The sequence below is a fragment of the Geotrypetes seraphini genome, chromosome 8, assembly GCF_902459505.1.
Source record: "Geotrypetes seraphini chromosome 8, aGeoSer1.1, whole genome shotgun sequence".
In the NCBI taxonomy this organism is placed as follows: Eukaryota; Metazoa; Chordata; class Amphibia; order Gymnophiona; family Dermophiidae; genus Geotrypetes; species Geotrypetes seraphini.
The window spans coordinates 153,947,695-153,963,840 of NC_047091.1; the positions used below are offsets into that span (position 1 = coordinate 153,947,695).

Here is a 16,146-nt window from a genome sequence, read left to right on the forward strand (position 1 = left end):
ACATTTCTCTACATTAAACTTCATCTGCCATCTCATCGCCCACTCTTCTAGTTTGTTCAGGTCCCTTTGTAAATCTTCACAGTCCTCTTTTGTCCCAACTCCACTAAATAGTTTGGTGTCGTCTGCGAATTTTATTACTTCGCACTTCGTTCCTGTTTCTAGATCATTTATAAATACATTGAACAGCAGTGGTCTGAGTACCGACCCCTGCGGAACACCACTCGTGACCCTCCTCCAATCAGAGTAATGGCCCTTCACTCCTACCCTTTGCTTCCTACCCGCCAACCAATTTTTGATCTATCCATGTACGTCTCCTTCCACCCCATGGGTTCATGGGGTACCTTGTCAAAGGCTTTTTGGAAATCTTAAGTATACGATGTATATGGGGTCCCCTTTGTCCATTTGTTTGTTTGGGTCACAGATAAAACATGAAGGACCAAACTGTTTGGGTTTTTTTGTCTCTCTGGTAATGAGTAAATAAAATCAGGCTAGATTAAGAGGAATGCTCAGGAGCGATGTGCTTATATCTCCCAGATCAGGCTGTTTCCACCTGTTTCTCCTTGTCCTGTCCAGAAATGTCCTGATGCAGCAGCTGTGTGTGTAAATCCAGTGCTGTTAGGTGGTGTGCCCAGAATATTCTTTCAGCCAATCCTTTATTCCAGAGTTATTTATACCTTGGGGTCGCTATGTTAATCCACTTTGATGATAAAGAGAAGGATAACTAAACAAAATGGATAAATACCGTAGCTTTCAGAAGCTAATAAAACAAAATGATCAGGTCAAAATGGGCCAAAACAAAATGATCAGGTCAAAGCAACTGAAGGTGCTTCCTTCAGGAAGTAAGTTAATTTCTTTTTTCATAGAGCAGAGGAATTGGTGCTTTCCTATCATCTCCATTTCAGAGCATTCCATGTTCTTCTCAGGTTGATCGATCATCATAGATTTTCCTCCTGCTGAGTCCTCTTTTCCTCTCTAAGCAAATCTTCCTCCTTACATGGCAAATCTTTTACCTTAGGTAGAATGATACTTCCAGAAAGCCTAGAAACAGTGTTGAAAACCAGTTTACTGGGCCTATCTGTGGACCTGCCAGTTTTCTGCGCACTTTAAATATTGCCCCATGATGACTTATCTGCAGTGATGTACGTACAAAAGACCAAGGAGATGATTTCACATGTGACAAAAAAACATCTTGATAACAGCTGCCTTCTATATTTTCCATGTATCATGTGAATGTTGGATTTACACTTGCCTATTCAGTTGACTTAAATAATTCTGGCAGTGACTGAGTGGCAGCAAGTCCTTCTCATAATATCACTGTAGGAAATGTTTGGGGGGGTTTATTACAGCTTGTCTTTGCAAAGAAAGCAGCTGACAATCACAAGAAACAGACATGGAAATTAAAGGCCATTCAGTTGAGGATGGGCTAGGATGGTTTAGATGAGCTGGAGTGAGCTTCAACGGAGACTTCAGTAGATGCACAATACCGGGCAGAGCTCTGGGTTTCTGGCCCAGAAATATCTAAGAAAAAGAACAATTTAAATCATTAAATTATAGAGTGTATGTTTGGGCAGACTGGATGGATGATAAGTTACCTTATCAGTCATGATCCGATAGAGACACAAACCAGGAGCATTGCTTAACAGGATGACCCTTTTTTTGAGACATTTGAGAAGAAACATTTCCCTGAGAGACCTAGCTTTTCAATTGCATGTGACTTCACTACCAGCTTTAAATCCAGCTGTATTGTCGGTTCCCTGACGCAGCTACGAAACGTGCACGTCGGAACCAGTCACTATTCAAAGTTAAGTTTTCTATAACTATAAAATTTATGAAAACATTGATATTTTCAGCATAGCTTTTTAGCTAGCGCATGAATAGGTGCTTTAAATTAAAAAATCCTTTTTGAACACTGCAATGATTGGTAGGTGAGGCCGAGTAATCAGCCTTCATGTCTCTGAGCAGAGTTCTAAACAAAAAATAATTTTTCTAAGTACATTGATGAATCAGTGGTGACTTTGTTTTTGTTCTATTGACCTCTTTAGTCACTCGATAATAATTTTGATTTGAAAGAGTTACTCCTCCATATCTTTTTTGACTTAACAGGATGACCCAGCACAATCGATCTAGGGTAACAGACGATGAAGAATAGAACACAATACGATACCAGAATAAATCTGATTTGGTGTGTTGTTTTGGGGGGAATTCTAAAAATGGTGTTCAAAGTTAGGCACTGGGAAAATCCATACTAAACTGATATTCTATATGGAGCACCCTTTATAGATTACTAGTTTAATGAAGATCCCACATCTAACTTTAGGTACGGCATTTATGCTTGCTGATACCTGGTTTAAATAATCTTTTCTATAACATTGTGCCTAATATCTGGGAATACCCCTGACCCGGTCACACCTCCTTTTGAGTTGCCAGAGGAAAAGGCCATAGTCTGTTATTGAGAAAGGCATGGGGGAAACCACTGCTTACCTTGTATCGGTCAAAAAATACTGAAGGGGTAACAAAATCAAATAATGTTACTGTTGAGTGACTAAATAAAGTTAGTTGTATACAAAAAAAGTCACTGCATGAGAAATGTACATAAATAATATTTTCAAAAATGATTTCACAAGTGTTAAGTCTTAACTAGTTGAACTCTGCTCAGAGACATGAAGGCAATATGTTCCGCCTCACCAACCAATCATTGCAGTGTTCATTTTTTCTCTTTAAGGAGAAACCACGCTGAGATGATACTAGCAAACTGTACTTTACATGAGCTTTCACCTCCAGTTTAACTGTTATTGTTTGTCGGTTCCCTGACGAAGGACCGAAACGTGGCACGTCGGTACCTGCTACTGCTTTAAAGCTAAGTTTGAATAATTCACCTTTCAATTGTATACTTGCATAAGCAGCTAAGCATAGCTATTGTAGCTAGCATACAACAGTTAATGAGAATATCTTCACTAGAGAGAAAAAATGAACACTGCAATGATTGGTTGGTGAGGCGGAACATATTGCCTTCATGTCTCTGAGCAGAGCTCAACTAGTTAAGACTTAACACTTGTGGAATCATTTTTGAAAATATTATTTATGTACATTACCCTGTATCAGTAGCATGGAATATTGCTACTTCTTGGGTTTTGGCCAGGTACTAGTGACCTGGATTGGCAACCGTGGGAATGGGCTACTGGGCTTGATGGACCATTGGTCTGACCCAGTAATGCTATTCTTATGTTCTTATGAGTTGCACATTACAAGATTTAGGCACACATTTTATAGAACAAGATGCAGGGCAGATCCAAATATAAACAAAAATAAGTGCCAATTATTGATTGATAACAGCTCATTAATTAGTTTGCGTGTGGATTCAGGATGCATGCCCCCATTGTGACACCCTCTATAGAATCTTTGGGATTGTGTTCTATTCTCCATCAGATGCTTATTCTGGACTCTGTGTGCTGGGTTATCCTGTTGATCATCAATCATGTCTTTCTAGGTTCTCCAGTACAGTGCGTTGTGGTGAGAGAGTGGTATCTGCTTTCAGTATGCAGGAGTCACTACATTTAAATATCAACCTGCAACATGAAGCAATGCAAAACATGGTGCAACCCCTCCACCACCACCTTCCAGATTTCTTCTATGTGCTACTGTTTTTAGATTTTCTGTATGATTATGACAATTATAAATTTCAAAGAATTTGCAGGGTAATAAATGTTTCAGTATTGCCTCTGTTCCTGTCTCATTTGCTCATAGAAACATGATGGCAGATAAAGGCCAAATGGCCCATCCAGTCTGCCCATCTGCAGTAACCATTATTTCTTCCTTTCTCTAAGAGATCCCATGTGCCTATCTCATGCCTTCTTGATTTCAGACACAGTCTCTGTCTCCACCACCTCTTCCGGAAGGCTGTTCCATGCATCTACCCTTTCTGTAAAAAAAAGTATTTCCTTAGATTACTTATATGCCCTCTTCTGCCTTTCCTCTAAAGTATATATATATATATTGAGATCATTAAGTCTGTCCCCATACACCTTATGACAAAGACCACACACCATTTTAGTAGCCTTCCTCTAGACCGACTCTATCCTTTTTTATATCTTTTTGAAGGTGCGACCTCCAGAATTGTACACAATATTCTAAATGAGGTCTCACCAGAGTCTTATACAGGGGCATTAATCCCTCCTTTTTCCTACTGGCTATATGTCTCCCTATGCACCCTAGCATTCTTCTAGCTTTTGCCGTCACCTTTTCAACCTGTTTGGCCACTTTAAGATCATCACATACAATCACACCCAAGTCCCGCTCTTCTGTCATGCACATAAGTTCCAGTACAGAAGGAAAGGCAAAAGAGACGTCCTTCCAGCCAGATAAAATCTTTATTCTTTAAACATATAGTCCCAACAAGGATCCAAATTTCAGCATTTATAAATGCCTTCCTCAGGGGACACTATAAAGTGTATAAAACATAAATAAACTATAAGAGAACAACATATAAAATTATACATATAAAGTATGTATTTTAAAACAAGAGTGAATAATATTATAAAGTGCAAAATCTGCATATGTAAAATCACCCTTAATCAACATTAGAAGAAAAAAAACTTAAGAAGAGAAAAATATTACATATAAAGAAATAAAATGTAATATGTGCTTACAGCTAGAGTGACATATCTGTGAAACATAAGAAGATTGAATGTGACAAACTAAACAAGTGGCCATAGAGACATTCAAATATCTTATGGGCCGTACTGAGGTGGAGGAAGATATCTTTTTCCTTACGGGTCCCACAGCAACAAGAGGGCATCCGCTCAAACTCAAGGGTGGGAGATTTCATGGTGACATCAGGAAATACTTCTTCACCGAGAGGGTGGTTGATCGATGGAATGGTATTCCACGTCAGGTAGTTGAGGCCAGTAGCGTGCTCGACTTCAAGGGATGATGGGATAAACATGTGGGTTCAATACGGGGAAATGCTTAGAAGGAGGGTTCATGTTGAGGGAGGATTCTTTGAATGGACAGACTTGTTGGGCCGACGGCCCTTTTCTGCCGTCATACTCTATGTTTCTATGTTAAAGTGAATAAAAATGAATATAAACCAGTTCAAAGTATGAAACAAAAAGTGACCAGATTGTCTGAAAATGCACAGAACACGAAATGGACCGTCATTTGATAAACTCTAAAGAGTGTCCAAAAAGGCTTTTACGTATGGAGACACACCACAAGTGTGAAAGTGAAAGCAAAGTCAAAAGAACTAAAGCTATGTCAAACCCGTACCTGAATGGAAACAGCTGAACAGTTTAAAAGCTGCTGAAAATGAACGGTACCAAAAAATTTAAAAAGGAAATAAAACTAACATTCAAATGCTGAATAAACATTCAAAGAAAATAGGGATCCTAGCTGGATAAAAAATGGCGAATACTCAGTGGAAAAAGTGCTGAGAAGCAGCGTTGTCTCTGAATAAAATGAGCGCGCCAACTGCTAAGAAGCGTATTAAAGGAATGGGTTATGCATAATTATGGAATGATGTCAGTGGACAAACGTAATGCGGTAAATCGTTTGCCTCTGGGATCCATTATCACTACATACTGAACAAAGAGGCATGGTGACGTGAAAGTGCAAATTTTACGCGTTACCAGAGTGAAAAATGAAAAAAAGAGAACATTGAACGAAAAAACCTAATATAAATATGAAATCCAATGAAGGTGTGAAAAACATCAATAAGAAAATGTGGCTGTAGAATGAAAACAAAAAACGTCGGACCGGTGGGAAAGAATGTATTTGAAGATCAAACTCACTGGTAGTGCCCTTGGGAGGAGAAAAATAAAAAAGGTATAAGAAAAGGCGTGGAGGCAAATTGAACTCCATTACTAAAATATAAGAAATTTAAAAAATTAATAAAATATTAAAAGTCAGAGGAGTAAAAATAGGCCACTCGTGTGTAGGGTCACAATCTAAAAATGCATGTAATAGTTTGTGCAATAAATATATCTATAAAAAATGTAAACATTGGTGAATAATAATACAAACCAACTATGACAGAGTTAGAGGAAAAAAAACATGTAACAGGGAACTTGAGGGAATCATGGAAAATGCAGTGACTAAAGTGTGTTCAATGGAACACACCATAATCTAATTCAGTGTTAAGACCTTGAGGATGCAAGGTGTTCAAATCATGAATAATGCGTTGTTGGTCCATCCTTAAAGATTATTCCAAGCAAACCTTCCACTCTGGGCGAGGCACCCGTCCAACAAATCCACTGGAACAGGAAGTTTAAATCTAAGCAAGTTTCATTATTTATTTGCTATACCGCCTATCATTACGTCTAAGCGGTTTACAATAAATTTAATAAAAACATAACTGATAAAACAGGGGATTAAAAGATAACATTATTACTGGGACACAGACAATTTTTCAACTCTCGCTCTCATTCTGATAAATTCCACCCAACACTAATAGGTGTTTGATTTGCCACATGAGGTTCCAAATTGGAAACCTATCACGACTCTCAGAATGCTCTCGGTGCATGACAGCTGAATCAAATTGAGTTGAAAATATCCTGTGTGGCCCTAGACACTAGGAAACACCTGCTTGATCTGGATGCCTGTAAAGAATGATAGGAAATATATATCTTCTTTCTCTCCCCCCCCATCCGCGAACCATAGGCTGAGTATCATCTTTAGTAGTTTTTCCATTTACAAGGCAACATGTAGGCCTCACTGATAAGTGGAATCTATGTTTGCACAAAATTAAACCACCACCAAATTTCCGCTCATGGCATGAAACTCTGATGACTGTATTTTGAACTGTTCGAAACTTCTAAGAGTAAATGATTAATTCCCATTAATATCACATTACAGTAAAGGCAAGAAGTGATCAAAGAATGGAGAAGTATGTTTCTAGCAGGTTCACTTAGATAATAGTAGACTAATAGCAGTCTGATCAGATTTTCCATCTTAGCAGAAATGTTCATACTGTATGCAGAGCTTTTTAAAAGCAAGTTCCGTGGTAATGGATCCCTTGGCACTACATGGATTGCCTGAAGCACGTAAAATGTATACAGTAGTTTCTCCTTTTTGTGGGTTTATCTCTGCTTTTAAGGATCATTCAAAGAGTCTTGTTTTTAGGATATGTGTAATGAAATTCTCGCATTCATGGCCTGAAAACTGTGACTGGAGATGGTCACAACTGCTTGAGACACTGCAGTATAGGACTTTTCTTTCATTGAGAAGGGTAGCACATGCATTTTGTGGATTAGTGTTTCCCAAATTCTGTCTTTGGGACCTTTCACCAGATCTGGTTTTCCAGATAGCCAAAATATACATATTAGCCTGATTCTTTATTTCAATGCATGCACAAATGGCTGAAGACTGAGTATGTCCTGTCATTGGGAAAGTCCATGTAAAACCAGCCTGGATTATGAAACGGAAACTGGATTGCATGTGGGATTGTGAAGTCTTTTTGAAAAACCAGATGGACATCATTTGATCCTTATCTGCTATCATATTTTGTTTTGCTTCTCTTTTTTATAGGATGAATCTGTGCAGCCACTGATGCAGCCCTGCAAGATCCATGTTCTGGTTCTGGTACTGCATGGAGGAAACATTCTGGACACAGGGGGTGGGGATCAGAACTCCAAGCAAGGTGATGTCAACACCATAGCCTCGGTGTTTGACACGGTGATGAGGGTACATTATCCTGCTGCTCTCGGACACATCGCTGTTAGGCTGGTTCCATGCCCAGCCATCTGTTCCGATGCCTTTTCCCTGGTATCAAAGTAAGTTTGTGATGCCACCATCTTTTTGAATAAAGACATTTTAATTAAGATGATCAGAGAACTCCCTGACATCAGGGACTGGCCTGGCTTTACCCCATTGCATCTTCTGCCATTCCAGGAAATTAGAAAACCAGAACTGACTTAGCCTGTCACGTATGACATGGAGGCATCTAGTTAGTATGTGTAAGTCCAGTCTGCTTGATTTTGTTGCTAAGATTTAATATAACCATCCTGCTTAAAATTTTGGGTGTAAATCCAATTTTTAAACAAATCCATAGTAAATACCTTAAGGCCAAATTAAAGTACAAAAAAAGAAATAGAGATAAATACTTAAGAGTACTTGAATGTGAACCACTTCAAATAGAAGCAATATATAAGAAATTAAAATAAATTAAAGCAAAGGCCTATCCTAGAAACTTTCTATTAAAAGAAACTCACTTGCTGGATGTTTTTCTCAACAGTGAACAGGAAAAGATATCAAATGAGCAGAAAATGCTTCATTAGGTTAGCTTTAAATAAAATGACTTGGGCAAAGCTGGAAACAGCATTAATACTAAAAGATAGATTGTCTGAGAACACATGTTACACTGTGACTGTTCCTTACCAGTCTACCAAAGGCAAACCTACCATGGATGCTACCAGCTAAATGCTAATTAGAGGGTTTGCTTTTAATGGATAATGGAGGCTTGAAAAATGCTCCCTTCTCAATCTCTCTCCCTACCCCAACATCATCTTTCTTGCATCCACTTTTGTAATGTTAAGAAGGAATTTTTTTAACAAGGTTTGCCAAATCTCAGGTTTTATTATTTCTTGTTGTTGGTTTTTTTTGTTTTTTTTTTAATGAACTGATGAAACTTCAGTTTTTTGCTTCTGCTCTTTTAAGTCATTTGCTGCTTCTTGTATGCTGGTGCAGGGATTCTCAACGCAATCCTTGAGACACACAGCCAGTCTGGTTTTCAGGATGTCCATAATGAATATTGCATGAGAGAGACTTGCATGCACCATCTCCAGTGTATGCAAATTGAGTCCCATGAAAGAAAGAAAAATTTGGAAGATGGATGTGCTCTTTTGACATAGCATTTGTGATCTGTCCCGTATCCTAGCCTAAAGTAATCACAGATTACCAAACCCCTCTGGTAGATTCCAACCAAGTAGAAAAGAGCCCTTTTGGATAGATGGGTGCAGTTTCTGGTTCAAATTTGGTACATTTTTTGACTAGCTATCAAAGACAATAACTTCTTCATTCTGACCTGAAGAAAAGAAGGCATTGCCTTTGAAAGCTAGTCATTGTGGAAGGAACAAGGGAATAAAAATGAGATAATCTTATCTTCTTCTTTTTTTTTTTTTATTACCTTTACAAGTCAACTAACACAGCTACCACACTGTTTTATATGTGATTCAGTTTTATAATTGTCATTCTTTCCCTTGTATGCACAGTCTGAGCCCATACAGTTATGATGAAGGGTGCCTGTCTAACAGTCAGGACCACATTCCCCTTGCTGCACTTCCTCTACTGGCTACATCATCACCACAATACCAGGAAGCCGTAGCTATGGTGATCCTGCGAGCCAATCAGGTGTATACAGAGTTCATGAAATCCCAGGATGGCATCTCCTTCACTGGTCAGGTCAGTGGGCCCATGGCTTGTTCTAGAAAAAACTATTTCCTGTACCAAATGAGGTCTCCTGCTGTCATTTCAGGGAGTGCTCCCTAGCTTCTACTGATTATAATAACAAGATCTCCTCTGTGATAAAACAAATATGTTGACCCCACAGTGCTAGCAATATGTACAAATTGAAAGCAAAGAGATATTAAACAAATAATGAATTAGCTAGGTGAAAATACTTTAAAACAAAAAAATCTTAACAAGCACACTAGAAAATATACATAAAATCTACTTGTCCTCATGTAATGTTGAGCTTTTGATTCATATAGTACATGGACATTTTTTTTTTTTTTTTTTTTTGCATGCTTTGTTGTACAGCCTGATTCAGGGTGCTTGTATAAAACCGATGCCTGACAAAACCAGCCAATGGAGTACAAAGTATGGAAAACTGCAGGATCCAAGGTTGAATACATTCCTTGGGCAACTGATGCATACATGGACATTTTTTTAAATAAATTTTATTGAATAGCAAAAGAATAACCAAAAAGAACCTACAATGTCTGAAATAAAGCATATTACAGATAAATAATTTATCTGTAACAACTCTCTCACTGCACCATATGCCTGGAACAAACTGCCTGAATCAGTACGGCAGGCTCCATCTCTGGAACTATTAAAATCCAGACTAAAAGCCCACCTCTTCGAGAATACTTTTAACTCATAATCCCCTCACTGTAAGCACTCAGAGAATCTCCCTAAACCACTACTTGTCCTGTTGTCTGTTAATTATGAGGAGAATTCAATTTATCTACCTCAGTAGGAAAGAAAAGCGTTTTCAAAATAAATTTGTTTTATTTTCATTATAGTCCCCTGATAGCTCCATACACTTCATCCACTTTTCCTGCAATGACTTGAACCCCTTTGAAAAGAATTCTTCTGTTTGATCTTCAAACCAGGATGTCACAGCTTCCTTGACATCTTCATCACTTGAAAACCACTGTCCAAGGAATAAGAAATAATCCGAAGGAGCCAGGTCAGGACTATAGGGTGGATGGTTCATTTGCTGAAACCCACATTCTCAGATGCCAGTCTATGATTGATGCGATGTGTGCACTGGTGCATAGTCATGAAGAAGCAGCGTGCCTGCTGTGAGTTTTCCTCATCTTTTCTCTTTGATTGACTACCGCAAAGCAATCATTCTGTTGGCATAACTCTCTCCAGTTATGGTTGTCTTGTGTGGCATGAACTCCAGAAGCAAAAGTCCTTCATCGTGCCAGAAGACAGTTGCCATTACTTTGCCTGCAGATTTTTCTGTCTTGAACATTTTTGGGGTGGGGGATGACTTGTGCTTCCACTACATTGACTCCATTTTGGACTCAGGATCTCTGTGATAGAACCAAATTTCATCTGCAGTCACGAAATGCTGAAAATAATTATTTGGTCTTCATAGAGCATCTCCGAGTTCTTCAGACAGCAATGGAACCTTGTGGCCTTCTGACATGGCAACAGCATTCTTGGAACCCATCTTGCACTAACCTTGGACATACACAACTTTTCATGAATTATTTTCCAAACAGTACCTGCCAAGATGCCCATTTCTTCAGCTATTTGGGAAACCTTAATTCATCTGTCTGACAAAGTTAAATCCTTGGCTTTCTTGCACATTTCTGTGGAAGTTGCTTCCACAGACTGTCTAATGTGAGGGTCATCTTCAATGGACTCTCTACATCTCTTAAACTGCTTGCTCCAAAATTTTACTTTGTAGGAGGATGGGCAGACTTACCATAAGCTTCAGTCATGTGCTCATGGATATCCTTTGGCTTTTTCCCTTCTTTTGGGAGAAATTTTATCAATGAATGGTGCTCCAAATCTAGCAGTTTCTTACTTGATTTGCACAAGGACTCTCCTGATATCCTATATCTTGGAATGTTAGACTCGCACTGAGCCACAACTGTGCATGAGTAACCTTGAGATGTCACAATATGCACAGACTTGTTTCAACACGCTTGCTACTTTCTTTCATACTCAAGTAGATAAATTATTGAATGCCCCTCATGGACTGTACATGCTACTGAAACTCTCTCAGTCCTTATTTGTTCTGTTGTAAGCTCTACTGAATAGGGTCCATCTCTCAAATGTGTTGATGTACAGCACTGCATATGTCTATCAGTGCTATATAATAAAACTCATCAATTTAGCAAGTTAAGAGTAAACATCCCCTCAATCCCCACATCTCAAGATCACCCAACAAACTTACATTAAAAATCTCCCAAATTGTCCATAGAGGTCCCTTACCAAATCTAGTATCTGCAAACAAGAAGGAAAAAGAACATCATTAATCAAGGATATGGAAAACCCCTTCCAGAACTGATAGGATTGCTAGATGTGTACAAAGGCACCTGTGAAGAGGGCATTTTCTATAAGACTTTTAAGTCTTGAGTTTGGACGTTTTGAGAAAGATGTCCAAATATCCAGTAGAGAAAATGTCCATTTTTTAAACCGTAAGACCTCAATCTTTTTTTTTTTTAATAACTTATCTAGACATTTGGCCATTCAGGTGTCTGTCTTTTTTTTGGTCATTTTCGAATACAAAAACATCCAAATGAAAAACACACAAAAAAGGCCACTGGGATATGCAAGCAGACAGCATTTTTAACAAATTTGCCACACAGACATCTGAGCAGAGAGGAACTCTAGGGGATACAGCAGTGAACGTCACATTAAAAAGTCCCAGGTACATATCACTTTAACCTGCTTATATTGTATGGTGAGCCCTCTAAAACCTACCTTTTATCCAAGGTGGATAACAAAGTAATATATATAATTTAAAAAAAACAGACAAAATATTATATATAAACCAGCAAAATATCAAGAAGTCCAAATGCTGAAGCCTCAGTAGGTTTTGGATGGGTTTTGGACGGCTCACCATACAATATAAGCAGGTTGTGGTGTCATGTACTTGGGACTTTTTAATGTGACATTCACTGGTAATGTGACATTCACTGCTGTACCCCCTAGAGCACTGTTCTTCAACTGCCGGTCCGCGGACCAGTGCCGGTCCACAGAAAATTCCTGCCGGTCTGCGCAGGACCGGCAAGATCAACATCTCCAATTTCCTGCCGGTCCGCACAGGACCAGGAAGATCGACAAGCTGTAGTCATGGGGAGCCTCCGACAGCGTGCTTTCTCTCCTCCCAGCGGCTCTCCTTACTTATTAGCGCAGCGATTCAGGAAAGCAGCCTTGGGGCTTTTTCTGAGTCGCAGCCGCCTCTGATGATGCAACTTCCGCTTTCCTCAGAGGTGGTGCAACCCAACAAAGGACCCGAGGATGCCTTCCTGAATCGCTGCGCTGGCAAGTAAGGAGAGTTGCTGGGAGGGGAGAAAGCCACTGTTAGGGGCTGGGAAGCTGCTGGGCATGGTAAAAATAAAAGGGACAGCTGCTACTGGACCTGTAGAGGGAGAAGGAGAGATGCTGCTGGGAGGGGAGGAGGGAAAGGAGTCTGGGAAGCTGCTGGGCAAGGGGGAAAAAAGGGACAGCTGCTACTGGACCTGGAGGGAAAGAGAAGGAGAGATACTGCTGGGAGGGGAGGAAGGGAAGAGAGTTACTGCTGGACAGGAGGAGGAGGGAAGGGAGAAGGAAAAAAGGAAGGAAACAGCTGGCAGGGAGATTAGAGGAGGGGAAGGGGAGAGACGGGCATGAGAAAGTAGAGAGACTGATGATGGGAAAGGGTCAGCAGAAAAATAAGCAGAGAAGGACAACGATGGTAGATCTGGTGTAGGAGAGATAAAAATGAAGAGAGCAGTGAAGCTGGAGTGAATCATGTAAAAAGGAGAGAGGGGGCGCAGGCTGAATGGAAAGGGGAGAGGGGCATAGAAAGAAGACAGATATCATATGGAAGGGGGAGAGGACAGACAGTGGATGGAAGGGGCAGATGCTGGATTGAAGAGAGAGAGAAGGCAGACACTGGAAGGAAGAGAGTGAAAAGAAGATGAAAGCAGAAACCAGAGACGACAAAAGGTAGAAAAAAATAATTTTATTTCTGTTTTGTAATTAGAATATATCAGATTTGAAATATATATCCTGCTATAGCTGGTGTTAGACATAACTGGGGACTGCAAAGCCCAGGCAGTGCTTCTTTAGCTTCCAGCTGGCTTAGGGCACTCTCTGACCAGGGGGCAGTTGCCCTAGATGCACTCCCCTAAAACTATTCCTATTATGTGTGACTGTGGTATTCTGTTAGCACGATATTTCTGTGTAGCATTCTGTAATAATTTGGCTTATTCAGTTTTCTTGATAGTAGAGGGGATATATGTGAAGGGGAGGGGAGACAGGGGTTTTGTTGATCCTTGCTCTGTATTATTTGTATTTATAAAATGACAATTGTACAGAATATTGTTTCTTTTTATACTTTAATAAAATACATTCAATATAAAATCATAAACTGTGGCTTGTGTGGATGGGATCAGATGATTTGCGGGGCCGAGCTCACAGAGATTGGGGCGGAAACGGGTTTTTTTAAATTTTAGTCCTAGTAGTTTGCCGGTCCACAAAATAATTATTTTATTTCTGCTGGTCCACGGGTGTAGAAAGGTTGAAAAACACTGCCCTAGAGTGCCCCATTGCTCTGTTGAACTATGGCTGTGTGGCCATATGAAGCTGTAATACAGGCTGAAATGTACTGTTTCTTTCATAAGTCTGGGTGGTAGGAGGCTGTTGTGACCCCTGGGGAAGTAAGGTAAAGTCATGCCTTAATCTCTCCAATGGTCATCTGGTCAGTTTGGGCACCTATTTGTTTATAAAACAGGTCCAGTCCCAGATTTCCAAATTGTGCTCTGGACGTTTTGTAAAAATTTAAATTATGACTGCAAAACATTCAAGTGCTAAGACTGCCCAAATCCCTCCCAAAATACACCTCCAACTCCCCCCCTTGAGGTTTAGATGCCCTGCAAACAAAAAGCCTAGCAAAACATGTAGAAAGTCTGTTTTGAAAATGGTGATTTGGTCATCACTTCTTCTCTTCTTCTTTTCTTTTTCTTCTTTTTGGCACAACAAAGGGGGAAGGTATTGGTAATAATGTTACATAATATGTTATAATATGTTTTGCAATATGTGTATATTTTGGTTGGAAAGTAGATGAAGGGTGGGTGGTGGGGGAGGGGTTAAACATATTATTAGATTTTATGTAGTAGATATCAAAGTGATGATGTGTAAGAACTTGTTGTAATATAATATTTTGTGCACTTATTGTCAAATATGAAAATGAATAAAGAATTATTAAAAAAAAAGAAAATGGTGATTTGGATGTTTTGATGAGAAAAACATCTAAGTGCTAGTTTATGCCGATTTTTGGGACATCTTTCTCAATGCAGGTAGCTTAATCGGTAAATAAATGTGATCAAGCTTAAGAAGTAGTATCTCACAAGTCAGGAACTCCACACATTTCTAATAAGATGCTAAACAAATTCTGGCCATTGTGGCTATCAATATCACCAATCATTGAGATCCATCTTCAGTACCAAGTAGTGGCCCATTGATCAAAAAGATCCCCCCCATGTCCAAACATCTTTCAGCAAAGTAACCACCATCCCCCGATATTTCTTCGCTTTGGGACAGTCCCAGCAAATACACATAAAAGTGCCCCTGTTGCCCACAATCCCTCCAGCAAATTTACATGGACATTTTTTTTTACATTACATAAGTACAAGGTTACACTATTTTATGTATAAACTCTAAAATGTTCGTTAAGCTGTCCAGGGGACAGGGAAAATTTTACTATTATACCTGAATCTTAATTCACATTGAGCTATACTGATTAAGGGGTAAGTTAAATAAATATATCTACCAATGATAATAATTTTAAAAGGAGCCCGATTGTAGCCCTGAATATATTCATCCCTCCGTATTCGCGGTAGGTAGTTAGGGGCAGAGCCGGCCCTGCGAATATAAAAATTGGTGAATAACTTTTGGGCCGACTCTGACCCACCCCCTGCATCCCCCCTCCCTCCTGTATCTCCTGGACCTTACCTAGTGGTGACGCGGGGCAAAAGCGATCTTCCTACACTCTGCCCCATGCAGAGCCGTCATCAAAAATGGCTGTCTGAGTTCCCATTGTAGTCTTGTGAGACCACAGGAACTCACAGCAGCCATTTTTTATGACGACGCTGTACAGGGCAGGAGTGTAGGAAGATTGCGCTTACCCCACCAGGTAAGGTCAATTAACTAGGGGGGGGGGGCAGTCCCGGCACATAAAAACCATGAATAGTTGAAACCGCAAATAAGGAGGGAGGAGTTTACCACATTGCCAAAACTACGATGTGGGAGAAAGCTAACAGCAATAAAATTCTAGAAGCATATTAGTTCTGAAGAAAACTGATGTTTTATAACGCTGCAATTCCTTTCAACGGACTAAGAATGAGTTATAACGCAGGGGCTTTTAAGGCTCCTGAGTGTAAAGCATTAGAGAAGTTAAATCTATGATTGAGCTGACAAAGAGGAAAATTCAATGAACTGGTTCGGAGGAAATACTTTAAATACAAAAATTCTTCTTAAAAAAACACAAAACAAGCATTAGCATGTGCTAAGTGCAACATACTCCATAGGTATAAAATAGGATGAACAGCATTTAGCAAGCGCTAAGTTTTATTAAAAGGACACTTAATTTTATACCTGACACAATGGAGATAGTGGCGTAGCAAGGGTAGGAGGCTCCCTCCTCTCTGCCCCCCCCCCCACACACACTCCTACGCCCCCACACCACTCTAGCATCCTCCTTTT

General features: G+C 39.7%; 1 protein-coding gene across 7 annotated transcripts in view; it reads left to right on the forward strand.

Moving 5' to 3' along the window:
- PITPNM2 (phosphatidylinositol transfer protein membrane associated 2) overlaps positions 1–16,146 on the forward strand; it is a 489,035-nt gene that overhangs the window by 366,522 nt on the left and 106,367 nt on the right. For all 7 annotated transcript variants that reach the window (XM_033953942.1, XM_033953939.1, XM_033953943.1 and 4 more), the window contains exons 10-11: positions 7,522–7,766; positions 9,204–9,393. In XM_033953942.1, the coding sequence (XP_033809833.1) occupies positions 7,522–7,766; positions 9,204–9,393 (435 nt within the window). The remainder of the gene's footprint in view (positions 1–7,521; positions 7,767–9,203; positions 9,394–16,146) is intronic.